This window comes from Mixophyes fleayi, chromosome 1, assembly GCF_038048845.1.
Source record: "Mixophyes fleayi isolate aMixFle1 chromosome 1, aMixFle1.hap1, whole genome shotgun sequence".
NCBI classification, from domain to species: Eukaryota; Metazoa; Chordata; class Amphibia; order Anura; family Limnodynastidae; genus Mixophyes; species Mixophyes fleayi.
Window position 1 is genome coordinate 71,465,132 of NC_134402.1, and position 27,333 is coordinate 71,492,464.

General features: G+C 41.2%; 1 protein-coding gene across 1 annotated transcript; it reads right to left on the reverse strand.

Annotated features, from left to right (window-relative positions):
- Positions 1-798: 798 nt before the first annotated feature.
- ASAH1 (N-acylsphingosine amidohydrolase 1) lies at positions 799-21,437 on the reverse strand. Its single transcript, XM_075196598.1, has 14 exons — positions 21,288-21,437; positions 20,212-20,258; positions 15,658-15,748; positions 14,462-14,548; positions 10,628-10,706; positions 9,064-9,138; positions 8,926-8,971; positions 7,779-7,923; positions 5,338-5,392; positions 4,837-4,918; positions 3,883-4,014; positions 3,686-3,809; positions 1,816-1,872; positions 799-1,344 (listed from the first exon to the last, which is right to left on the reverse strand). Exons 1-14 carry the CDS (start codon positions 21,369-21,371, stop codon positions 1,255-1,257), a joined length of 1,194 nt encoding a protein of 397 aa, XP_075052699.1. The 5' UTR covers positions 21,372-21,437; the 3' UTR covers positions 799-1,254.
- Positions 21,438-27,333: the final 5,896 nt, after the last annotated feature.

The window sequence follows — 27,333 nt, forward strand, 5'->3', positions numbered from 1 at the left end:
GAGATGAAGGAGGGCACAGAGTGAGATGAAGGAGGGCACAGAGTGAGATGAAGGAGGGCACAGAGTGAGATGAAGGAGGGCACAGAGTGAGATGAAGAAGGGCACAGAGTGAGATGAAGAAGGGCACATAGTGTGTGTGTGTGTGTGGTGGAGATGAAGGAGGGCACAGAGTGAGATGAAGGAGGGCACAGAGTGTGTGTGTGTGTGTGTGGTGGAGATGAAGGAGGGCACAGAGTGTGTGTGGATGAAGGAGGGCACAGAGTGAGATGAAGAAGGGCACAGAGTGAGATGAAGGAGGGCACAGAGTGAGATGAAGGAGGGCACAGAGTGTGTGTGGATGAAGGAGGGCACAGAGTGAGATGAAGGAGGGCACAGAGTGAGATGAAGGAGGGCACAGAGTGTGTGTGGATGAAGGAGGGCACAGTGAGTTACCTGTAAATTATTCTTTGACAGAAATATAATTGAAAACAAATATATAAAAATATTCTTTTCCCTTGGATTTATGTGTATTATTTTTGCGTACAACTAAATAAGTATTTCTGTCCTGACCTAATTATTTATTACGTGAATATCTGTAATCTGTCTCACACCAAGTCGTTGTGTAGTTAAAGAAACTTTCTGTATCTATGGAGAGAATCGAACATCCCTATCCCAAGACACTTCATCTAATAAGAAAACCTGGAACCCTTGGCTCTACCAGAGGTACTAAAATACACAGTACAGCTGGGTGGGTTTTCTCTCCTTTTGTTTCTTCTCTAAACATTTATTTTTCTTCTATAAATCACCAAAGTAGGCTGCTTATTTTAAATACATTAAGTAATTGGTTTATTGTTAATTAACATTAACTAAGAACAATTTTCACCAGACCATATTTCATAGCCCTATCTGGTAACAATAAGCTTTATCATTTAACCATTCTGTATTTGTTGTATAACCTTATGTCATTCCAAAGTCTGTATTATATTTGTGCTTTGGTATTTTTTTTATACTTGTGCGTGTGTTTGCATTCTGATGACATAGTAAGAACCTTTATTTTTTAGTAGGGGATCAATTATTAAAGAGAAAATGCCCCAAAGCTTTGTTAGTGCAATCTGCTTAGAACAGAACCACAGGACAGCAGTATGAAACGTTGAAGTCTCCAGGAAGACAATATCCCATCTACCACAAGCATTTCCATCAGTGGAATGTACTCTACTTCTGTGGGAAGTACAGGGGAGCTGGAATGTGTGTCCGCTTCCTTCACACGTATCCTCCTCACCACGGTATGCAGGGATCGGGGCAGTCCCGGAGGTAGGCCTCAAACTTGCTGTCAGAAATGGACATCATCGTTGTATATGTAGTAAGCTGCAGAGAATACAACCAACACACAACATGACAACTTTCTTTACTTTGCCTGTTTGTAACTCTCGCTCTCTATATGTATTAGAAAAAAGTTGAAAGCCTTATAGAAAAAAAAAAAAAGATTACTGGGTGAAAGGGAGGATATCAGTGCTTTTATACACATATAATACACATGGGATGTTTATATATCTAGAAACACCTATAAATAATATTTGCATAAAAAGTGATGGTGTCATTACTTCAGTGCTCATTAAGGAAACATCTGTACTACAAAGGAGTAACGCACTACCTACTGTAAATTATAGACATTACAATTCACCACCAATTTGTGGCGGTATATAATATCCTTATAATTTACAGTATGAGGTACATTACCCCATACATCCTGGAATTTGACACGTTACAATAGACATAGCCGTTCAGTATATATTAAATGCATGACATATGTAAAAAAAAAAAAAACACTACTTTTACCTTATTGAGGACAGGTTTAGTTGAAAGTACATCATAGATTGTTGCAAATGAGATGTTCTGTAAAGACAAACATATAATGTCATGTTACATTATAACCAGCATCATGAACATGTGTATAATATACGCTTTAGCTGCTGATATGTGATAACAAGGCCATGTAACTTACAGACAACTTTTTTTTTATTTTATATATCTTACTGTAGATCAGCGAGATATTACACCAACAACTGGCAGCATCATCTATGTGTAGAGCGCTCAGCCCCATTAAACTCACCCAGGTACTGGAAATAGGTTGGGTACGTTTTTTCCGTTTGAAATAATTCCGACACTGACTACTGCAGCAAAAAAATCTGAACACAATGAGAGCGACATGAAAATAATATAGACTTACTATGAAACAGATATAGAACATTTCCAACCCAGCTCTTATAAATTGCAACCACACAATATGTCTGCACTTGAAAATGACATCACTTCATATTGCGACACTAAATTTCCTGTTTTAAAGTGGCAATGCCGGGACCCGGCATCTTACATTAATGTTAACCCTAATCCTAACACTTATTTTGTCTTATGTAAGCGGCGGGTCCTGGCATTGCCGCTTTAAAAGAAGAAATCTCAGTGTCGCAATAAGAAGTGGCATCATTTTCAAGTCCTGGCATATTGTGTGGTTCTATTTTATAAGAGGTGGGTTGGAAATGTTCTATGTCTGTCTGTTTCATAGTGAGTCTATATTTTTTCCATGTCGCCCTCATTGTGTTCGGATTTTTTTTGCCGCAGTAGTCAGTGTCGGATTTTAACTGGAAACACGAGTACCACGCTGGAAATAGTAAGCGGTTTACTGTAAAAGTAGCAGCAGTGGCTGTTGGCAGTAAGTTGTAATTGAACAAGTTGCAGGCAAGTGTATGTGTATGTACGCTGTATTCAGAGAGTAGGAGGAGTCCAGGGGGTAAATGTATTAACATGCGGGTTCTTCAACACCCGCGTGTTCAGCGTCTTCGGCGATTAAATTTAAAGCGGCGCTGCATTGTAAAGGGAAGTTTCCCTTTACAATGCAGAGCGGCTTTAAATTTAATCGCCAAAGACGCTGAACACGCGGGTGTTGAAGAACCCGCATGTTAATACATTTACTCCCAGGTGTCAATGAGTAGCAGGTGCATCCGGTGGACAACAGAGACACCTCAGACACTTATGTCCAACTTGCGAACATGTACATTTTATTTTATATGTTACGAATGCAATTGTTATGAAGCTTCATTTAGACTTAATACAGCAAGAACAAATTCCGACATACATACAATTTTTATCTCTGCTACAACACGCTTGGCAAATCCAAAGCTATGGCCAAGCGATAACTAAAGTCTACTAAAGAGCAACAACTGAAGTAATTTGCAGACCTCTAATTACAAGTGTTGCGCTAGTTCTGGTGTTCGTCATCATCGCCATCCATTACTTACACCTGCCGTTAACCATCTGCAAATAAACCGCTTTTTCAGTCTTACCCGCATCTACATCTTAGTCTGAGTCCGTACGTAACTGCACGACTGTGATCAGTATATTGCCTACGTTAGAACCCTCCTTACCTCCCCCGAGAACCCTCTGCAGGCGTTAGGCGTATTAAGTGCCACAAAGTCGCAGGTCTGAATAGCCACAATTACATACGTTTACTTTCTGAGCATGCACAGTGTGAGACAGAACAAAGATACGTTGCACAAACAGACAGACACCTCTCTCTGAATAAGGCCCTTAGTGAGATCTGGGCACTACAGTATGAGGAACGTCTGACAGTGATGCTGCCCTCTGGTTGTTGATTTAAGGGCAAAGGTTAACTTGGGGAGCTTGGTGTTTGTGTTGAAGACACATAAGTTACCTTTTGGCTCGTTCTGTTCAAGCACTTCATGGCTGGCGCCCTTCTGTTATCAATGGCCAGTGGAGGCTTCCAGTGGTCATAATTTGTTTCTAGGACATACCATTCGCCTTTCTGAAGGTCAAGCCTTAAATGTAAAAACATTGGTCAGTCTATGTATAGTATGTTAAACATGTGCTTCTTAAGTAAGTGATACTCACTCCCACGTATCGATGCAGGACCGCCTGGAGCGTGTGATTACACAGGCTTCTCCTGCCTTATTACCTCCCAGTATGAAATACGCCGGGGCCAGCATTTCTGTTTTCGATAGAAGGTTTTTCGCTTCCTCATAACTGTGAGACACACAAATAAAACCTATATAACGGGTAGCATCAGCGGACAGATTTAGGGAACATACATGAATAGATTGGTTTGGTTCAATAAATCCCCCCGACCAATGGAAGCATGTTCACAAGTTCAGTGTTTAAACCATCAACCATAGATGACTATACATTATATCTGAATAATAGAGTTGGGTACAATGAATGAGAATGTAAAATCTGTTCTAATGGTATAGCTAAAGGTGAACATAACCCACCTTAAAATAAATAAAGTATTGGGTAAAGTTCTTTTTATTAGCATTTTGCAAATGGACAACATGTGTATACAGCAGTTTTCAGTGTTTTAAACATGAAAACATTGTGTAAAACAAAGACCTTTGCAGATAGCTTCTTAAAGATACTCAAAGGATGATTTCAAAGTGTAGCAGTTAGTACGGCTAACCAATGGTAGATCCAGGGAGAACTGACTTGGTCATATTCTACATCACAATGTCCTAGTCTAAGAGATAGAAGTTTTTCAATAAATGTGTTTAATAAAGTTTGTTATTGATCCTCAAGGAGTTGCATTTTGAGCAGAGACCTATCGGTATGTGCCTGCAAGTGGCTGGAGATATACATTGGGTCCCCGAGCTGCAACTTAAAAATATTACAGAAATTTTAGAGAAAGAAAAATGCCCCCCCAGCCTTCAATTTAACCAAATAATCCTAATATATTCATAAACTGTCTCCCCCTTTCAGCGTTGTGCCCTAGTGGGCGGGTGCCCCTGTCGCACAGCCCACGTTGGATACTGTAAATGGGTTTATAAACGGATACAGAAACAAATGGGCACTCGCCTGGTTGCATTCTCAAGTACGCTTCTTGTGAGAAAGCTCATCCAAGCCCCTTTTCTTAATCCAATGATCCACTCGAGGACACCTGAAAATACACACAGGGGAACATAACCGTATGACTAGTTATTGTACAGTTACAGCGGTAGTAAGGAGCTAATTTATTAGTATAGATTACTTCATCAATGTCAACATATTCCATTGTGCTGCACATAGAAGGAGAGGCAGGAGAATAGTCACTCTCCTGTCTCCCTTATAACTAGCTGGTAACTAGACATGATTGGTGGATGAGATAATGGGTGGATGTTAAGCACAAACACTACACGACTGGCTAAGGAACATTGGTATAAGCCTCTAAACAGGTGGGATTGTAGAGAGTGTTTAAAGCGTACAAATGAGGCTGATGCCTTGTGGAAATATTGGGTCATCAAACATCTTGTCAGTTATCCTGTGAGGTGGTTATGAGAAGAAAGATGGAGGAAGCTGTATGTATTACAAATATCTCACCAATATACCCGCCATCTAGACTGAAACGCTCATTCATAGTTAGAGTCAGGACCCCCTAGAAAAAAAAAACCGGAGAGATATTTAGTACTGTGTAAAAGTAGATATTTCCTTTCTACTCCAATCTATCTATCTATACATCTCATCAGTATTTATAATTTGTACAGTCATGCATGGTCACTCCTATCTCCTGCTTTGTGAACTTTTTGGTGTCCTGAAATTTGTGAGGAGTGGTTGGATATCTAGGTGAGGGACTCCCACAGGATTATTACATGGGAGGACACTGTGAACTGTATTTGAGGATTCAAAGCCTTCCAATCGGTTGCAATCAACACAGCATTCCGTGCCAATTACATCTGGTCTGCTCTTGTAATATACCAGGTAGATGAAGAACCAGGGGTGAGCATCTACTGACACGAAGAAACATGGTCGCACACAGCTATAGGACTTGTACTCTATTGTAAATGATATAATATCGTTTTTACAGAATAGGTAGGGTACATTCTTATATGTTGATAAGAGAAAAGACCAGAAAATAGAACAGAAGAGGCACTCCAGTCCCTAGAGAATTATGTATTGTTGGGGAAGCCATAATAAAAAAAACATGACCAATAATAAAATATAATTTATTTATTTATTTTTTTTAAATCCAGTATTTTTATTGAAATTTTTTAAGATATAAACATACTAAACAACAAAAAGAAAAACAATCGCATACATATCGGAATTAAATGACGGAATTTACAAGATTACATTAAAGCATAATAATAATAAATGTGCTATATTCATTCAGGATCATACATCGTAAATGCTTATACATAAGTATGTTACACATGCAGGGTTTATTACATGGACGCAGATACTTATTATAAGAACTGCGGTAGCCATACATTTAAGTAGATAGAGCATCTGTACTAGATGACATAGGATAGAATGGAGACTCTAACCATCTGTACCATATATTCTCAAATTCCTTCAGAGCCTGTCTGCTAGTATAAACAAATCTCTCGTGCCTTATGGTGATATTGACCAGTGCCTTCCAATTTTTAACCGTGGGACTCGTCGGGGCCAACCACAGCCTCGCTATACAGACCTTAGCCAACATCAATAACTGTGAAATGTACATTTTTGTCAGTTTATTAACTTTCCCCTTCAATCGGAGCCCAAAGAGATAAAAATATAACTTTTAATACATTTATATCTAAAAAGCAGCGAAATATCAAAAATAAAAATGATTGATAGTGTATGTTGTGTATTAAAAACAAAATACCCAAACAAGCGGCATCAGACTCGGCGTGTCTCGCCGGGAATGGGAGCCCTAGTATCAGATATGCGCTGAAGGTATCTGATTGCTCTTATTACCATATTATCTATGGGGAGAATATTTCTATAGTACCTGAATTGTGATAGGTGGTATTAAGCTTTCTACTAATGCGTTTTCCTATATCTACTTAGGATTGTGACTTAACCCCTTACATACCTGCCTCATTATTAGCGGTTAAAATCCGTATATGGTGACATTTAGATGATATGAGGGCGGATAGAATATATGCAAGGAGGGTATAGAATATTTCAGGATATGCTGAGTAGATGCCCTATTAGGGGAGTATAATACTGCTAAAACTCTAATAACTACACTATATGCTGATATATATTCCCTGTGATCTAGGTATTAAACACACCCTTATGTAAGTGAATATATACATGTGTATTATAGAATATGGAGAGATCATAACAAAAGGAGATTCTTGATCTCTCTTCTCTGTTTTGTGTTGGTAACATTTGTTTTGTTTGGGCAATTTATATATGAACCCAGCAATTGATTACCTATCATCTTGCCGAGATAGCTCCTTTGACTTTTAACTGTGTATGGAGACATAGGAGCTTAGCCTCGATATATTGATTTACTCCATTACTCCGGTATCACTATTATACGATACCTTTAATGCCGCTAGTTTGGGTATTTTGTTTTTAATACACAACATACACTATAAAATCATTTTTATTTTTGATATTTCACTGCTTTTTAGATATAAATTTATTAAAAGTTATATTTTATTATTGGTCATGTTTTTTGGTATGGCTTCCCCAACAATACATAATTCTCTAGGGACTGGAGTGCCTCTTCTGTTCTTTTTTCTGGTCTTATCTGTGAGCACCTAATGAACTGCAGGGATTCCATGGACCGCCACCGTTCTGTTACTGAAGGGCAAAATCCTGTAGGAGACTGAATCTCAGTGAAGTATTCTTTTAATCATACTTTTAAAGTGATATCACGGGCCCAAAGATACAAACATCCAAAGTAAAAGCTATTTGTTAAATAATCTATTAACTAGGAGAAGAACATGGAGGTTCTTCACATAGATGATGGCAACAAAAAAGTATGGACGCGTGGTACATGTTGTGAAATAACTTGTACATACAAAAACATAAAATTAACTTACAGGTTTCATTCCTGTTAATATCCCGATGTATCCAGCAAAACTCGTAGACATGAAAACGGTTTTATCATTTTTCTGGAATTTAACATTGACAACTAGTGGCCGAAGCAGTTCAGAGACCATCCAAGAATTGTTCTTCACGTCCCAGCTGAGTTACAAAAAGTCAAAACAGTGTCTCAGTTTCAAACACATATGGAGGGCAAGTTGGTCTGGTCATTGAGCTCACAGATCCCACACGGATTTAAGGTATAGGAACAGGAGGGAACAGAGGACCAACATTTGCCCCTATAGGGCAGTGTTGGCTAACCTGTGACAACTCCAGGTGTTGTGAAACTACAAGTCCCAGCATACCCTTCCAGCAATAAGCTGCTATATACTGGCAAAGCATGCTGGGACTTGTAGTTTCACAGCACCTGGAGTGTCACAGGTTAGCCAACACTGCTATAGGTAATGTCTCACAAACAGTGAAAGTGTTACTTTTGCTGCAATCGCTGGCAGAACCAGTAAAGCCCAAGGCTACAGACGACCTACAAATGAGCTAGAATTTGTCAATGAGTCTTTTTTCAAGTGTCTCTGACTAGCCAAGTTTTAAAGATATTTAAGATGTTGCTTCATAGAATTATACACATTGATTTACATAGAAATGATTTAATGCAGGGAAATCCTTAAAACATGGCCTCTATGTTCTTCTTACGGTTCTAGTGTACCGTGTTATTTCATGTTTTAACAAATACTGATTACAATTGTGACAGCTCCCAATTACAAAGAGGGTCAGCTCAAGTATAATTTTGGCAAACAATCCTTAGTTATACTTTGAGCCTGCTTCTCAGCTGCGTCTCTCTTCTAACAAGTGTTTGTGAGTCATTAAGACAGTTCTTATATAATGTAAAGCAGTGTTGGCTAACCTGTGACACTCCATGTGTTGTGAAACTACAAGTCCCAGCATACCCTTCCAGCAATAGGCTGCTATAGATTGGCAAAGCATGCTGGGACTTGTAGTTTCACAACACCTGGAGTGTCACAGGTTAGCCAACACTGATGTAAAGTGTGGCTGCTGATAATGCAGCTGATTCACAGACCTGAATGGTTCTGTGTCTGTGGAAGGATTAAAAGCTACCATTTATCACCAACAAGAAATGTGTTCACTCACCCAAGAAATAATCCAAAATCCAGGTTTCTGGCATGGAATAACGCCCCTGTAAATATTACAATACATCAATGTTAAATACATAAACGATTCAACACTCATTTGACCTAAGCTGCAAAACAAACAAGAATATAATATTACCTGATGAGTCCTGTGCTACCACTGATGTGCACACCGTGAAAACCTCATAGAAGATGTTGAACAACATTATCTCTCCTACAACAAAACACAAAAATAGCAATTAGCAGCAATGTTTTAGCATCAGAAATGCTCTGAATGGTTTCTGGTGTGTAAGGGACGCTGCTCATTCACTGATAATTGTCAGAATGCTGCAATTTTCTGGCTATAAATATTATTGTTAGTGAAGTTAGGAGCTACAAATGTATTTTTATTGCTTGTTTACAGTATTAAAAGCAGTTCTTTAATGCTCCAATATCACATATGTAAACTTAAATAATCCTACACAGATGTGTTATCAGCGTAGTGGTGAATATATGGTGCAGTAGTATTTGTGTAAATTATCCTCTCATAATACAATATTTATCAGGGTTGTAGGTTGCTGGATATTTGCAGTGCTACCTGTGTTTTACCAGAGCTGCGCCACGGCGTATAGACCCAGCATACATTTCTCTCTCACAAAGATACTGTTTGGCAGCGCCATAGGTTGCTTGTGACTTGCAGAGTTTATATTATATTTAGAGGTCTGTACCTCAGCTACAGCCTTGATGCCAGCCAGGCGCACAGTCACTCACACATATGACACACACCCTTTGCACATGTATAGGTACCACATACACCCCCAAACCTGACAACAGTAATAGAACACACTCCTCTTCCCCAACAGCTATCTTACACCAACATAAAACTACCACGTCACACACAGCCTAACCTAAAAGGATACAGCCCCCCTTCCCCGACGTTCCCTGTACTCCCTACCTAATAAACATTTCACCCTGAAGTGATAGACTAGCACTGTGGCAATAACATATGGAATTGAAATGCTCCGCACATACATGGATATTTGTATATATTTGTCACAGGTGACAATTATCTACAAGACAAATGTAGGCTCTTCTTAAATATGCAGCAACGTTTAGCTTTATAAACATTTGTAGCAAATAAGATGAAAAAACAATCAAATCTACCTTTTATGTTTGGGGTTTAGTTACACTTTACAGTATGCAAATGGGGGGAAAACCCATACCCTAAAAAGGTATGCAGTGCACATTGTTCCTTCTTGACATTTGACAAACTAAAATGATGCAAGTACTGCCCTCTACTGTGGATCTTTATACACTGCAATGTAAATATCCACTGCCTTATGAGCAACGCTAAATATGGATCATGGACAATTAAGAAAATATAATTCAACACCAAATCCAATGGTGTTGGATTGTTGTTGAATTATATTGTTGCTCGTTAGCAGCAGGTCTGGAACTATGTGATGGGTCTCACTGGTTAGACATAGCGTTGCCTGAGGTAGCAGCTGACTTCACCACTTATTATGGGTTCCTATGTGTTGGTAGCTCGTGTAGTTTTACACATCTGTAACATTCTCACTAATTCAGGTGCTATTCTCAAGATGGGGGAGGCCTGAACATGTGCTGGCCTATACCATCGATGTGTCTGATATAGATTGGCAAAGCATGCTGGGACTTGTAGTTTCACAGTAGTCTGTAGTCTGATAAGGGAGACATATTTATACCTAGAGGAATTCCAGATGCATCTGCGACACCTTTCATTTCTTCATCAAATGGGGATGGAAGATTTCCAATGAGGGAAGGCTGAAAAACATACATGTCACATATTGAAGCGTTCTCCAAAACTGCTCAAGGATGTTTATTTAAACACTCATCTTTAACATTATTTATTTATATAGCGCCACCAATTCCACAGCGCAGTACAGAGAAAACATGTCACTCAAATCATCATCTGCCACAATGGAGCCTACGGTCTAAATTAAAACACACATACACACACTTTTGATAACAGCCAATTAAACCATCAGTATGTTTTTAGAGTGTGGGAGGACAGCGGAGCCTTGGGCAGGAATCAAACTCACGACCCCAAACACTCCACTAAAGTATGCAAATATGACCTTCAGTTGTGTGCCTTCTAACATGGTGACTATGTGATAATACCAGCACCTTCCCTTAAAAAAATATTTACTATACCTCACTCAATTATGGGCAATAGACTGAGGATAATGCACACACATGTACTTTTTTAGTGTATATTTTAGCCTCAGGAACTCAGTGCTTCTGTTTATCCTACCTGCAGCATTTATAGAGTATAATAGTGCTTGTGTCACAACAACTGAAACTCTTATGTTACCTGCAATAGGCATTAATTGAGATCTCTAGGCTAAAAATAAATAAAATTGTGAAACAAAGAGCTCACATGACATTAGCGCAAGACTTCATATATTTAAACAAGTATTAATTGACTGAGAACTTCTCTTAAGTACATAAATGAAGGTCAAATGACTTCTGGTTAGTAAATGTAATCTAATTACATTGCTGTAATTATGTCTGCATGGTTTAAATTATGTGAAGCAAATTATTCTAGTGCTTCAAAATTCAGAAGCAAAGAAGGCAACTGAAAATTGAGTTTGTATTGATTGTCATGTTAAATGTTATTCAAATATCATTTTACAAAAAAAAATAATGTCAGTGCAATATTAATCTAGGTCTTTGACAGACCCTAAATAAATTGGTTCAAATCTAAGGTAGGTGTATTGGTAGCTTTACACAACAAGCATTTTCCAACAGAAAACCAGAGTGTGTTTATTTTCATGTCAATATTCTACAAATGTTAATTAAAAACATAGGGGCATACATTAAGTCATTTTATACAGAAAGCCCCTATGTCTGCATTTTAGTATGAGTGAGAACCAAGGTGACAATGGAATAGTGCCACCTACAGACCAAATTTATATGAAAAATGGTAGAAAATATTTACAATGTATGAATGTTTTCCAAATAGTATCTCCCATAGAAATATTTTCAGTCTAACCATGCGGTCAGAATAAAAACACGAGTATATTACATGCTACCTTTGTATAAGGTTTTGTAGGGTTTTCTTATAATTCCTCAAATACATTAATTAATGCTCTCTCTTAATGCTTCATCTTAAACCACAAGCCAAAACTTGCATTAAACTGAGGGGGTGTTACACAGAGTTTACATAGTGAAATTATTATTACATTAATACAATATACTTTTATGTACGTCCGAGCAAAAAATACAACTAGTGGTGAGAATGGCCTTATAAGGGGGCTTGGGGAGTGTTATAGATAGGAAGCACTGTAGTTATATGAGCAGGTCCCCATGTCTAGATGTGTCCTGCTTATACAGATTCACTTGTACTAAAAAAAAATGTATATATATATATTCACACACATAAAATATACACAGCTTTTTGGACAAGTGCAATAAGTGCGTGACTAATAAAACATTCACAGATTCTCTAATTGTATCCATTGGCCCCTAAGAGTGTATACATGTCTCATTAATTTGATATTTAGGTTATATAGACTCTTCAACTTTCTTCTGTGTCCCCAGGGCCGCCGAGAGGGGAGGGGGGGAGCGGGTACTAATTACCCGGGCCCGGGCATGTCAGGGGGCCCGGGCGTTTTTTTTTTTTTTTTTTATTATTATTTTTTTTTTCAAAACTAACCTTTTTTTTTTTTCGGCAGGGGGGGGGCTCGGTCGTTGGTGGGGGGAGCAGGGTAGTAAAAAAACCAAAACCATACTCACGTGATTGCGTCGCCGGCGTCCCTCCTCTATGCTGCTCTGTGCTCTATTGCTCCAGGCTGACTGAATGCCGGGTGTGACATCATCATGTCACGCCCAGCATTTAGTCGGTCTGGAGCAATGGAACACAGAGCAGCAGAGAAGACAAGAAGGAAGAGAGAAGTAAAGGTAAGTGAAGGGAGGAAAGCGGTGGGTTAAAAAACGGGGGGTTAATAAACGGGGGATTTATTAACAAAGGGGTTAAAGAAAGGAGGGACAATAGCAGTATGACACAGGGGTTAAAAAAAGAGGGCCAATAGCAGCATGACACAAAGGGGTTAAAGAAAGGAGGGACAATAGCAGTATGACACAGAGGGGTTAAAAAAAGAGGGACAATAGCAGCATGACACAAAGGGGTTAAAGAAAGGAGGGACAATAGCAGTATGACACAGAGGGGTTAAAAAAAGAGGGACAATAGCAGCATGACACAAAGGGGTTAAAGAAAGGAGGGACAATAGCAGTGTGACACGGGTTAAAAAAAGAGGGACAATAGCAGCATGACACAAAGGGGTTAAAGAAAGGAGGGACAATAGCAGCATGACACAAAGGGGTTAAAAAAAGAAGGGACAATAGCAGCATGACACAGAGGGGTTAAAAAAGAGGGACAATAGCAGCATGACACAGAGGGGTTAAAGAAAAGAGGGACAAAAGCAGCATGGCACAGGGGGTTAAAGAAAAGAGGGACAAGCAGCATGGCACAGGGGGTTAAAGAAAATGACAAGCAGCATGGCACAGGGGGTTAAAGAAAGGGGCAAAGGCAGCATGGAGGGCACAGTGTGATCATAAGAGGGCATAGTGTGGTGATGATAACGGGGCACAGTAATGTGTGTGTGATGGCACGGAGCTTTTGGCAATGTAGTGTGTGCGAGGTAGATGGTGGCTAATTAATGGCTGCTATTTTGTTTGCGGGGTAATAGGTATACTATTTTAATGTTGGGGCTGGAGGAAGGCCTAATTATTAATAATGGATGTTATTGATTTAACGGTGGGGCTAGCTGTAATTTTCTAAATGTAGCCATTTTTTTTCCAAATAGGTCCTCCAACATTCCATGATCCAGACAAGCCACGACTAAAGAAATCTGCAGCCACATGTGGTAAAAGTGAGAAGAACAGGTAGGACAGAGCAGTATAGTGTGTGAAATGTTGTGATTCTAGTAGGGACAATGTCAATGTTTGGTGAGTCCAGTGGGCGCAGGCCAAGACTGAACTCTTTGTGTGCACACTGCATTCTTCCTATACTACACAAGGGTGCTAGATGTCTTGAAAGTCAGAAATGCTTGGACAAATGTCACGCTCCGTGGAATTCAGGACCTATTGATTTTATTGTGCTAGCCACGCCCCAATTGCCACGCCCCCAATTGTGCGACCATACAAACAAATTTTTTTTTGCTTACTCAATTTGTTGTACCGGGGCCCTGAATTCCTCTTGGCAGCCCTGTGTGTCCCATATTGGCCCCTCCCCTCCCTTGAACACAAGTAAAGTGTTTCTGTTTATACATAATATAAGGTTCCTTCCTTTGGCCATGTGGAACTGCTGGGAAGTTTACTAGAAGATAAGTTGTAGTTTTGGAACTTTATTAAAACAAGACAGAGTTCAAAGAACATTTATACAGAGTATAGATGGAAATTGAAGTTGTAATCTAATACCCTTAGAAACTGCAGTAGTCTACATTTATAATGATTAATTTACACCTGTTCACAATACATACATTAATGCCACTTTGTGTTATAAACAGTAAACTTACCAGTATTTTGTCTACTATGTCAACAAGTTTTCCACTTGGAAAGAGAGAATTCGCCAGATCCCTAATATGCTTAATAAGCTCCAATAGCTATAAATTAGGGGGGAAAAAAGAAATCACATTACTGCATAATGAATTTTTCGGATGTGTATATTACACAGTGTTTACTAATGCAATACGTTACAGGTCAATGGTAACCATGGATTCTACATACAGACAATACAAACGCAAAACAAAAAAAAGATTAAAGTAGTTTGAATTTCTTTGATTTTAGAACCTGTCTCCCCCTGTCCTTTCTACTCTTCCCTCCTCTTCTGCTCTCTCTTGTCCCTTCTCTCCCTGTTCTGTCTCTCTTCCTGTTACAAATAACAAAATTCGGAGGAAACGACCTGTGTATTTTGTTATACTGTTTATCGTATCTGATTTCTCATGATTCCTTGCAAAATAAAGAGTTAAAAAAAGATTAAAGTAAATGTTTAACTTTCAAATTCTTATTGCAGACTCTCCCACTTCAGTCAGAACAATAATATGCTCTAAATTCAAACCAATGATATCAGGCACATATAGTAGAGGTGGGTGATGGGAGTCCCCCCAGGGCTGCGCATGTCACCCCCATGAAGATGGAGAGTCAGCAAAAAGAGGCACCAGTTAAATACACTGTGCTAGACTGTATGTAACCAACCATCAGAGATATTTTGTAAATATAACCACTATCCAGTGGTTATATTTACAAAATAGATCATTTCAGTCCATTTTGCACATTTAACCAAAATAGACTCTTAGGGGGGTATTCAATTGACGGCAGGATCACCGAAAATCCCGCGCTCAAAAGATATTACCGTTAATACGGTAATCCTGCGTGTAAATACCGTTAATACGGTAATTTACTCGCTGGATTTCAGCTCGCAGCTCAGGGAGCCGCGAGCTGAAATCCAGCGAGATATTACCGTATTAACGGTAATATCTTTTGAACACGGGATTTTCGGCGATCACGCCGTCAATTGAATACCCCCCATAGGAGGGAATTCAATTGGGCGTGTTACTTGAAAAAGTAACGCGGTCTGCGCACTATTACCGTTATTACGGTAATAGTGCGAGTAAATACCGGTATTACGGCGGTACTTCGGGAGAATTGAATTCCCCCCTTTGAGGTAATTTATGTACTTGACTTGCCACAGAATTTACACTTTCACACTCACCGGAGCTTTCTTATCACTTATTAACTTTAGCCATCTTTCACGGGGCGGCTGGTCCAGGGATACTGTATACCATGACACATTTCCTTTGAACCTGTAAGATCAATCATTACTTTTGCATTTTGTTCTTTAACAGAAAGAGTCAGACACTTCAATAATGCAACACACAAGAAACACTGCATAGAGAATGAGTGGTCACCAAAGGGTCCACTGAACCGTAATTATCTGAGCACCACAGTCCAACAGTTTTCTGTACATTACAGTTTAAAATGGGGAACTAAGTGTTCCCCACATTTGTAAACCTATGAATATTACACTATTTGAAATGCTTTGCATTTTTAAACTAAACATTTAGTTGCTGCCTCCATTGTTTGTAGGTAGGTAGGTAGGTACACCCCAGAGTTTAAAAACAACGCTAATTAACGCCTGCACAAAAGCTGCCATTGTTTTTAACAAAGTATCGAAAGCACATTCAACAAAGTGTCTCAAAGGTTCCCCTGAAGCAAAGCGCACTACAGGCCCCGAGTCATTAAGGAACATATCTGTCTGTTTTGCGTGTATCAGAATTCACGCTGTGCATGCTCAGAACCGGACGAAACGCAACAGAACGCAGCCACGTCCAATTCAGCTCTTCGCGCACACAACACTTACTACGGCCTACGATTTAGAGGAAGTGAACGGTGTCTGGAAGCGGTGGATTCACATAAGCAATATACAGTAAGGGCGATCGGTGCAGCCACGTCCAGGTCAACCACATGCCAGGCCCGGCGCTCCCATTAGGCAACCGTAGGCAGTTGCCTAGGGCGCCGGGACCTGCAGGGCGCCGCTGACTAGATTTTCTAATCTAGTCAGCGTTTCAGGAGAGAAGGGCAGCGGCGGCGGGGTGTTTTTCCATCTCACACTAGTCACACTGACGTCAGTGATCATGTGATAGTCTGTCCGGCGGCGCCTCTGAGTTCTCCCCTCCCCTCTCAGCATGCATCGCGAGGAGCAGCTAGAGGAAGAAAGGGTAAGTAACATTTAATTAATTATTCTTTTATCTGGTGTGCGGGGGGCGGGGGGGGGGGGTGTGCGGTGAGGGCGGGCGGGGAGCGAGCGGCGGCGTTATTTTGCCTAGGGCGCCGTCTCAGGCGCACACAGAAGTACGCTGGTTTTCTGCTGTATCTCTTGCTAGCCTATCAGTTTCAAAGAGAACATTTAATTACTTTAAGAAACTCTTAAAATTAAGCCTTTGTGTAAGTAGCCATAAGCATGAATAGAAACATTCTTCTAATCTCTAATATCCACCACGTCGCCTCTGCCACCTTCAACTCACTTCTCTGCCCACCTGCACCTCCTCTCCCTTCCACCCTCACAGCCCATAATTTGACACCTACTTCAAAGAATTATTATTATTTTTTTTTACACCATTCGACAAGATATTTCCTCACGTCAAATTCCACACACTCCACCCACCTTCACCTTCACTCCCCAATTCACTCTTAATTCAATCTCTCCAGTTACTGAAGACAAAGGGCTAGATTTACTAAGCTGCGGGTTTGAAAAAGTGGTGATGTTGCCTATGGCAACCAATCAGATTCTAGCTTTCATTTATTTAGTACCTCCTACAAAATGACAGCTAGAATCTAATTAATTGCTATTGGCAACATCCCCACTTTTTCAAACCCGCAGCTTAGTAAATCTAGCACAAAGTCTCTAAACTCATCTCATCATCTCACCCTACAACCTGTCCCCTCGACCCTATTCCTTCCCAACTTCTCCGCTCCCTCTCCTCCACTGCATGCCTACCTCTATCCATGGCCGGATTAAGAGGGGGGGCCTGCGAGGGCCCCCCGCTGATCACCTCACCTCTCATTTGGTGATCCGATTGTTCTCTTGCTTGTGCCGGTGTTCTCTTGTTTGTGCGGGTGTTCTCTTGTTGTGTCGGGTGCATGAGGGTACATGCGCACCATCCTCCACCCGACAGAATAATGTCTAATAGATGTACAGCAGCACCGCTGCTGCTGTACATTTTAAAATAGCCGAAATGGAGCTGCTGAGCATGCGCAGCTGCAGCAGCTCCTCCCAGCATTAGAACTGTGACTGGGTAAGTGTCACACTTTTACTGGCCATGTACATATTTAAACAGATTAAAAAAAACAATCATATCTATATACTTATTCAAGAAGACCCTCATCATTGATTATTACTTGATTGAATGTTAAATGTAGCCTATAGCAGCTAGAATAATTATATATATATCTCATTCTAGCTGCTATAGGTGGCTACAATTGAGATATTTGATCAAGTAAAATAGTAACACTATGAAGGGTCTTCTTGAATGTGTATATACATATCATTTTTTTTCAGCTATGTTTCAATAAATATACTATATCATTATATATATATATATATATATATATATATATACACACACACACTGGATATATGGTCAAAATTGGTGTTATGTTATCAATGATTAGGTTTTTTTTAATGTACAGTATTTTTGTTAGTTTTAATGTGCGGTATCAATGGTATTTTGAATGTGCGGTATCAATGGTAGTTTTAATGTGCGGTATTAATGGTAGTTTTAATGTGCGGTATCAATGGTAGTTTTAATGTGCAGTATCAATGGTAGTTTTAATGTGCAGTATCAATGGTAATTTCAGGGGTAGGCTGGGGAGCAGGAGGGCATATGCCCCCCGGGCCAGACACAAAAAAAGACTAATTTGGGCCAGTCCCTTCACCAGCCCAAATCTCTATTACTTGGTGGCTGGCCCCTCCTCCAGGGCCAGCTACCTTCTATCATTGGCAGCGGATCCTTACGATCTGTCCCCCCCCCCCCTTCCCCTATGTGTGGCCTGCTATTGGTGTCACATGGGATACGCACCACGTGATAGGTGCTGTCACATGTATGAAGAGAAACAAGACCACACAGCACACAAATGGAACAAAGTAAGTGGAGGTAGTATGTTAATAAAATGTGTGAGGGAAGGATTATTAATTTAATGTGGGAGGTAGGCAATTAGTTTAATAGTGGATTGCAAGTGGGACTAGTTATTTAATGGGTGCCATTTTATTTGTGGTGTGATGGTGGGGCAATTTAATTTAAAAGTGGGGTCTATCAATTTAATATGGGGTGATTGGACCTTTAATTTAATGCTGGGGTGGTTTGGGAGCTAATAAATGAATGTGGGGCTTTTTGGGGAAAATGATGTCTCTTTATTAAATGTGAATATGAATTATGTTCCCATTTTTTTTCTCCAAATAGGGCCTCCAACATTCCAGGATCCAGACAAATAGCAACTGAGCTAAAGACACCAGCAGCCACAGGTGGTGAAAATGACAAGAACAGATGGAACAGGACAGTCTGCTAACAGTCCTGAATCTGGTGGGGCAGTTCCAAATTTGGGTGACTGTCTTGCTTAGTCAGGATTTGGTCCGACTACACAGGTATGTCCTACATCACACTGCTGTACTGCACGTGAGGCAGAGCTGCATGCACCTAACAGTAGTGCACACAGTACTGCCTGTGTATTTGTCTAAAATGATAACCATGTTACATCATAGGGGCCCCCCTATCTAAAGTGCCCCGGGCCCCCCCAGAGCTTTAATCCAGCTCTGCCTCTATCTAGTTCACCTCTTCAACCTGTCTCTTTCCACTGGCACATTTCCATCCTACTTTAAACATGCGCTCATCACACCAATTCCTCTCCCTCCCACCCTCTTAGATCTACCTCTGACCTGCGCCTTGTCTCCTCGTCTCGGGGAGCCACCTCTCATTAGTGCCTACAAGACTTCTCCAATGCTGCTACCACCTTCAAATCTTTAGATGTTCTCTAAAAACCCGTCTCTTTTTTAAAGCTTACCTTATCCCTGACTATACTATTCACACTAATACACCCTCACAGCTGTCCCAATCTCCACTCTAAGGCACACCCAGTCCTCTTGTTTCAGCTGTGCCCTCTTCCCCTTAAAATGTAAACTCTCTAATGAGCAGGGTCCTCCATACCCTTTGTTTTCATATCTGCATTTATTTTGTCTGCCTTTTATGTCCCTGTTTTATGTATGTCCTGTTTTCCCTACTGTACAGCGCTGCAGAGCACTGTGGTGCCTTACAAATCTATGATAATAATAATACAATACAGTTAAAAACCTAAAGATCTCCTTCATTTCTATAAAATGAGCAAAATTTCGAATTTTTATCAGAGTTTGTGATATAAACTAATGTGGGTTCTGTGCTTTCCCCAAGTAATTGCAGCAGATGGTAATGACTTTATCCAGCCACAGCTTAGTCTTCTGTCTGGGCTGTGTGGACACTGTCGGTGGTATGATCAGAACTAATATGTAAAGTTAATGTGGAAGACCTTGTGGGACTCCTGATAATTACTAGTACTGCACTCAATATACAGCATCAGGAAATGAACATGTGTCTATTAAAAATACCTCCAGTTGAGAATTGCAGTCATCTACATAAAACCTGTGAAGCAAGTTGGATCGCTGATCAAGAAGATAATGGACTAATAATAATCACTATAATCAATCTCTTACTTCCAAAAGAAAGTTATTGTGACTTACGTAGGTCCAGATGGGGGGTAAGTTCCACTTCTGCAATCCTCTGTATACTGAAACAAGACATTTCCAACATTGCTATTAGCATAATTATTTGTTCCTATCATTTGAGTTCTTAATTTCTCCATCAGTAACAGACAGACATTTCTGAAAATGCAGCTATTTTAAGAACTTTATCCCAACCTCATTCACTGACAATTATATTTAGATCCATTTGGTGGTAACTGTGATAGTTCTAACATACTTATCCATTCATTAATATGATTGTTTTATATACCAGGCTGGACATGCATTATATTTATTTCAATCCCAAACAAAGACTACACTAGGCGACATGTGGATCTCTAACTGTTGTCCCATCAAAGTTTCTAATTGTTCTATTATTTTTTTGTTTGGAAAATAGGTAATATCTTTGTACACTAGAGAATACATAGTGGTATTTATATCAGACAATACTGTCTGTGCACAATTATCTATACTACAATAACAGTGAAATTGCCAGAGTTTTAGGTGTGTGGAAGCTGTTCTGAAAGTTAGGTGAACAGTTATAGTAACTTTGAACACTGTTCTTCATTTCTGATTAATTATGTTATAATAATAATAATAATAATAATAATTATTTTCTCCAAAGATGTCTCAATCTCATGAATACTGCTATAACACAACACTTCCCTAATCTGCCATGAGTTTAGACATATTATCATAGATCATTGTGTAATATGATATCAGTGGAGCTGTACTACAACATTAACCTTTCACACACACACACAACACAAGCCGGAAGTTTATATTACACAAGCGCATAAACCAACAACAGGTAAATTATAGGACTAAGAAGTAATAGTCAGTATTCCAACACTCTTTAGATTTGCAGTACAGATCATATAAGATCCAGATAGACAACCTGCAGCTCATCAGCGAACTACAATTCCCAGCATACTAAGTCAGCATTTGGCTGAAAGGACATGCTGAAACTTGTGGTTCCATCCCAGCAGAAGATTGTCAGATCCTGATTACAATGACATTGATGAACTAGTCTTGTAGTCACACATAACAGCCCCGTCCCCTAGTACCCAACTCACCGGGGGCACGTCCTGGGCCAGGCTCGCCCCACATATGGCCAGGACAATACACGGCACCAGCACCGAGACCTGCATCACTGTCATCTCCCCATACACCAACACAGTGCAGCCAGATTATACTGACTACACTGACACTGCTGTCACATGACCACTCCCGGAGCCTACCATTGACACTGCCGGGGGAGTGACGAGTGCTATCCAACGCTATGTTTCCTAGACTAACGCTGCCGTTACTGCAGACACCCCTGCTCGCCGATCATGTTACCGCCCGCACTGTGTGGGACTGTGGGTTCTGTCACAGGACAGTGCATCACGATGCTGATGATCAGAGAAGTTACAGCTGGTAGGGGAAGATCCTATACTGGGTCATTGTGAAGCACAACAGTATCTTTACATCAGTGCGTCTAATTCTGCAAATGTTTTCACTTGCCAATGAGAGACATAAGATATGAGCGTGAGATGTCATTATGCAGGACAGTACTATTTACAAGGTATTATATTACATTGGAAGTAAGCTACTTACAAACTTTTTTTAGTTGGGGAATCAGGTCAACATATGCACACCAACCATATACAGAGAAGTGAGCATCACATGCTACACAGAGCTGGGAAACCGGAGGTGTAACTAGCGGGCTTCAGGGAGGAGGGACCCGGGGGCCACAGCCTGTTAGTTCCCCATGTAGTGGGCGGGCCCCATTATCTCCATCAGCCCCGGTGCACCACACTTGCTACACCAGTGGTAGTTCCTCCCCCGGGGGCAACGGCATGTTGGGGTGTGCGCAGAAGGGCCGATGGCTGTACGGGCTGGTCCGGTACTCTGCGCAGCGATTTGTATACTCACATGATCACGGCGCAGGAGCCCCCCTACGCCCTAACTCGAATTTTTCTTTTTTTTCCTTTTAATATTTTTTTGTCAATCCTTTTTTTTTTTTGCGCAGTGGGAAGGGATGGGGGTCAAGTGGCTCCAGTGCCGCGGTCATGTGAGTATACAAATAATCACATGATCGCGGTGCCGGCATCCCTCTTCCCCCCTCCCGTTTGCACTGAATGACGTCATGCCCGACATTCAGTGAGGAGCAGCACACGGAAGAGAGAAAAAAGAAAGATGAAAGAAGGCAATACAGAGGTAAGTAAAAGAGTGGAGGAACGCAGAGAGGCACAAGGGGATGAAGAAAGAGGGGGAGGGGGGAGATGCAAGGCACAGGGTGATGAAGAAGGGGGGGATAAAAGGCACAGGGTGATGAAGAAGGGGGGGATAAAAGGCACAGGGTGATGAAGAAGGGGGGGATAAAAGGCAAAGGGTGATGAAGGGGGGGGGGATAAAAGGCACAGGGGGATGAAGAAAGGGGGGGGAGAGGTAAAAGGCACAGGGGGATGAAGAAAGGGGGGGGAGAGGTAAAAGGCACAGGGTGATGAAGAAAGGGGGAGAGATAAAAGGCACAGGGGGATGAAGAAAGGAGGGGGAGAGATAATAGGCACAGGGTGATGAAGAAAGGGGGAGAGATAAAAGGCAAAGGGGGATGAAGAAAGGAGGGGGAGAGATAATAGGCACAGGGGGATGAAGAAAGGGGGAGAGATAAAAGGCACAGGGGGATGAAGAAAGAGGAGGGGGAGAGATAAAAGGCACAGGGTGATGAAGAAAGGGGGAGAGATAAAAGGCACAGGGGGATGAAGAAAGGGGGAGAGATAAAAGGCACAGGGTGATGAAGAAAGGGGGAGAGATAAAAGGCACAGGGGGATGAAGAAAGGGGGGGGACAGATAAAAGGCACAGGGGGATGAAGAAAGGGGGAGAGATAAAAGGCACAGGGGGATGAAGAAAGGAGGGGGAGAGATAAAAGGCACAGGGTGATGAAGAAAGGGGGAGAGATAAAAGGCACAGGGGGATGAAGAAAGGAGGGGGAGAGATAATAGGCACAGGGGGATGAAGAAAGGGAGAGATAAAAGGCACAGGGGGATGAAGAAAGGAGGGGGAGAGATAAAAGGCACAGGGTGATGAAGAAAGGGGAGAGATAAAAGGCACAGGGGGATGAAGAAAGGAGGGGGAGAGATAATAGGCACAGGGGGATGAAGAAAGGGGGAGAGATAAAAGGCACAGGGGGATGAAGAAAGGGGGAGAGATAAAAGGCACAGGGGGATGAAGAAAGGAGGGGGAGAGATAAAAGGCACAGGGTGATGAAGAAAGGGGGAGAGATAAAAGGCACAGGGTGATGGAGAAAGGGGGAGAGATAAAAGGCACAGGGGGATGAAGAAAGGGGGGGAGAGATAAAAGGCAAAGGGGGATGAAGAAATGGGTGGGGATAAAAGGCACAGGGGGATGAAGAAGGGGGGGGGAGCAGCATGGCAGAGTGATGAAGGGGAGAAAAGCAGCATGGAGGGCGCATTGAGATTATAAGGAGGCACAGCGTTGTGATGATGAAGGGGCACAGTAATGTGTGTGTTATGGCACAGGGAGCTTTTGGCAATGTAGTGTGTGTGAGGTAGATGTGGCTAATTAATGGGTGCTATTTTGTTTGCGTGGTAATGGTGGGGCAATGTAATAGTGGGGACTATTAATGGGGTGGTTTGGGGGCTATTGAATGTGGGGGTGAATTTGGGGAGTATAGTGTGGGCACTTTCAAATTTACCTACAAAACTGAAGCTACTTCTCATCTATATGTCATTGGCTGCTTTCTGAACCTCAGTTTTTCTAGGTGCCAACAGGAGCTGGGTGAGTTTTCTATGGCAGCCCACGGCAGCCTCTGCACTTAGCTTATGTTCGACAGATTTAATACTTTTGCGCCCAAAGATTCCTGTGCTGTGACCTCTGAGTGTACCCTCCTTTATGCAAAGCCTTTGGATGTCCCCAGTGTTCCCAATGGATGAAAGAGAAATGGGAGTTGTGTACTTTTGTTAAATTCTTTTCTGTGAAGTCAATGGGGGCCACTGGACACCCTCCCTTGTACGGTTTTTGTTTTGTTCCTGTTCTTTCAGTGTTTCTAACTGTTAAGACAAGTATTGAGGCTCAGGAAGCAGACAGTGGCGTATAGAGGGGGAGAAGCTTCAGTTTTGCTGTCAAATTTGAAAATGCCCAATGCTCCAGTCACCACACTGTACTCCAGTGCACCCCATTTGATTTAGAGAGAAAAGGATTTAAGGCAAGTATAATACTATATATCATTTTTCCAGTTGAGGTTTGTTCTTAGATTTCAAAAGTGTCCTGACACTAGTGTACTGTCCCTGGATGCAATCTGTGATTTGGTACCCAGCTTGTGCCCATCTTCATGAATACCTCATTTCAAATATCAATTTGCATCAATCAGTAATAATCAGATAAATAATATCACATAAAAAAATCATACAAAATTATAATGGGTATGTATGCATAGCCACAGATAAACAGGACTTAAACATGTAATTGTTGTACTGTTTTTACTGCAAATGGAAAACAGTATTCATATACAATACTGGAAGACTTCTCTATGTAACTACATATTGCATATTATTATTTCCAGCTTGCAATGTTTTATTACAAATCACAACTGAAACTTACTGCTGACACTTCAAATCAATGAAAAACAAAAATTGGGTTAACTGGAAACTGACAAGTCATAATAATGATTGACATGCCAGATGTTAATATCAGGACTCCATTGTGACCAATGCAGCAGAGCTGTTTCAGAATCCTCATCAGCAAAAAAAGACAAACAAAAATAAAATAAAACCCTCAAGGACTTGGAAATACAAAGCAATAGCTATATAACAAAAGTTGCAGGAGTCCAATAACTGAAAGGCTTTTAATCGGTTTCCTTCAGAAGAGAACAGTAGGTGGATCTGGGATATTCCATTTGAGCAGAAAAGTTTTTTTTGGGCATAAAATAGTAAAAGAGAGTGGGCATGAGGCTACTTTGGTCACAACTGAATCTGTTCATTGTCAAATCTTTGTATGGTGTGTAAATTAATATATAACTCTACCACCACTATTTATGGAATTTTGGCAACTTTTTTGTCAACGACCTCTTAAGGTAGTAATTTAAGGAAGCGCCGCCTGTACAATGTATATGGCTTATCTTCAGCTGCCCCAATGTAGTAAGGTCTTCCTTTCAAGCTGTCAGTCTTTCCACTCAGTCTGCGATGAGGTCTTCGGTTTCATCGTGCCAGGGTATGTAGTGTCTGGATTTAAACATTCGTAATAATGAGTACCACCTGAGCCCAGTAACATCCACAATAAGAGTCAATGGGTATATTTACTAAACTGCAGATTTGAAAAAGTGGAGATGTTGCCTATAGCAACCAATCAGATTCTAGCTGTCATTTTGTAGAATGTACTAAAATGATAACCTGAATCTGATTGGTTGCTTATAGGCAACATCTCCACTTTTTCAAACCCAGTTTAGTAAATATACCCCAATGTCTAACTCTTTAATACATTTTATAATATATTTTCACCTTGTTTATCATGTCAAAATTATAATGTTCTAAAAGGATTTTGTAACATACCCTAGAATAATAGCCATAAGACACCTTTTTTATTTCAGAATCTACAAATGTGCTCTACAGTGTTCTCCCCAGAAAAATTTGCCACCCGCGTGGGGGCAGTTGTAATACTTTGCAATAATAATAAAAGAGGATTTATGTACTTGCGTTAAATCCGTTTCTCTGATTCCGTCTGGGGGACACTGCTTACCATGGGTTGTGGAGGGGAGCTTGGGAGTTGGCACCTAACTAGTTAATTTAGTACGGCTGGCAAACCCCTCCCCTCTACAAACCCCCTGCCTCTTCCTGTCCAGTTAGTTTTAACAAGCCCAAGATAAAAAGGGCAGTCACACAAGAACACACAGAAGAAAACAGAAGGGAGGGATCGCAGTGTCCCCCAGACGGAATCAAAGAAACGGATTTAACGTAAGTACATAAATCCTCTTTTCTCCTTCATCCGGTCTGGGGGACACTGCTTACCATGGGGACGTTCTAAAGCAGCCCCCTAAGGGTGGGACTACTCTGAAAGCCCTGCTCGTAAAGCACTACGAGCAAAATTTGCATCCGCAGAGGCAAATATATTAAACTGATAAAATTTTGTAAAGGTGTGGACAGAGGACCAGGTGGCTGCCCTGCAGAGCTGGTCCGCAGAAGCTCCATTCCTTGCTGCCCACGAGGCCCCCACCGATCTGGTGGAATGGGCCGTAAGTCTCTCCGGCACAGCACGGTAAGCATTAATATAAGCTTGCCTGATGGTAGACGTAATCCATCTGGCGATGGATTGTTTTGAGGCTGGCCAGCCTCTCTTAGTAGCGTCATAAAGAACAAACAGTGAGTCAGTTCGTCTAATCAGGGAAGTTCTTTAAACATAAATGCGGAGAGCTCTAACCACATCCAACTTTTCCATCGATTGCTGATCCGTATGAGAAGTGGATGAGAAAACCGGAACAATTATTTCCTGGTTTAGAGAAAAAGCCGAAACTACCTTTGGCACAAAAGAAGGAAGGGTTCTTAACACCGCTCTGTCCTCGTGGAACACCAAATAAGGTTCCCGACAGGGCTCCTAATTCAGAAACTCTGCGAGCAGAGGCAATGGCCAGAAGAAAGAGGACCTTCAAGGTCAAACACTTCAAATCCGCCTTGTTCAAAGGCTCGAAAGGGGGTCCCTTGAGCATGTCCAGAACCAAGTTGAGATCCCATGGAGCTATAGGAGGGACATAAGGAGGCTGTATATGGAGAACTCCTTGGAAAAAAGGTCCTAATGTCTGGTAAGTCAGCAAACTTCGTATGGAAAAATATCGAAAGGGCTGAAACCTGAACCTTTAAGGAGCCTAATCTAAGGCCTGCCTCCCCTCTAACCCTCCAAAGGCTGGCTTCAACAGCCATGCCGTTAAATTGAGCGGATGTAAATTCTGGTGATGAAATGGACCTTGAAGAAGAAGGTCGTGACGATACGGAAGGTGGAATCCCGGACCTTCTGCCATAGATATTATTTCTGCGAACCACACACGCCGTGGCCAGAAGGGGGCTACCAGAATTACTGGTAGGGAACCCTGTCGAACTCGTCTGAGGACGCGAGGAAGCATGGGGATC